This window comes from Perkinsus marinus (genome assembly GCF_000006405.1).
Source record: "Perkinsus marinus ATCC 50983 genomic scaffold scf_1104296932492, whole genome shotgun sequence".
Taxonomy (NCBI): domain Eukaryota; phylum Perkinsozoa; order Perkinsida; family Perkinsidae; genus Perkinsus; species Perkinsus marinus.
In genome coordinates, this window is record NW_003215412.1 from 1 (window position 1) to 1,018 (window position 1,018).

Consider the following 1,018-nt stretch of genomic DNA (forward strand, 5'->3'; position numbering starts at 1 on the left):
GGAGAGCCCCGAAGAGCTGACCAGGGAGGAGGAGCTCTTGGACATCCATAGCATCAGCGTTATCAGGAGCAATGTCGCCACGGACCAAAGCCATCAGCTTACGGAAAATAAGCACCAGGCAATCGACCTGATGACGGCACAATTTGTCACGCGCCACGAAATTCACCACACTGGTACCTTAGCCTTGCCACCCTCGGCCCCCTTAGGACAATGAACGAGCATGAGGGAATCCAACAGACGTCGAGCCACCGACACAGACTTCTCAACAGGGCTCATGGCGGCATCATCAACTTCCAGTGCAATTCCATCGAGCGATACCTGATCGAGCATTGGGTCAAGACCAGCAGTACCACGGCTGGACCTACCCCTGCCCCACGCTTCTCTCGGAAAACCACCTCGAACTTAGAGCCGAGATAGTAGAGGGCATCCTCGCGAGAATGGACATGCTTCAGCTCGGGGTGGGTCCTCATCTGCTCCAGCATACACGTAACACGCTCGGCAACGAACGTATCAGCCATCAGACCGTCACAGAGGAGCTGAGGAGAACTAATGCCCGCATACACAACAAATTGACGTTATCACCTCGAAGAGGCTTCGTTCAGAGTTGAGCTCGTCAGGAGCCAGGCACTTCAACAAGAGCATCAAAGGGATAAGGTACTCGTTCTTGAGGTAGGTGAATCTTACCTAAAGAAGCATACCTCGTTGAAGCGTAAAAGGCAGAGGAAAGACTGACCCAACAAGTTCCGTCCTTCCTATAATGCATAGTGACCGTCTGGGTGGTCAAGTCGGGTCTCATGGACCTCATCTGGACCGCGTAGGCGGAGTAAAGCGGACCTATACGAAGCATTCGAGCGTAACGATTTCCAACGAACCCTATCTCCGTGATGGTTCCTAATGCTTAGTACCTCGGTTGGAGAAGCTGGGTCTATAAAGGGCAACAGGGAAGTTGCTCTTGGGCATAATCAGCAGACGTATGACCTTCTCATTGCCATTGACGATGAAGTACCCGCCCCTCTCA

The 1,018-nt window shown here is 52.8% G+C and overlaps 1 protein-coding gene across 1 annotated transcript; it reads right to left on the bottom strand.

Annotated features, from left to right (window-relative positions):
• Positions 1 to 21: 21 nt before the first annotated feature.
• Positions 22 to 960, bottom strand: Pmar_PMAR007117 (DNA-directed RNA polymerase subunit, putative; the record flags this gene model as incomplete). Its single annotated transcript, XM_002785440.1, has 5 exons — positions 22 to 127; positions 366 to 536; positions 583 to 684; positions 734 to 834; positions 906 to 960. Coding segments are annotated over 5 exons (535 nt in total), but the record flags the coding sequence as incomplete, so codon positions are not given.
• Between the last annotated feature and the right edge of the window lie 58 nt (positions 961 to 1,018).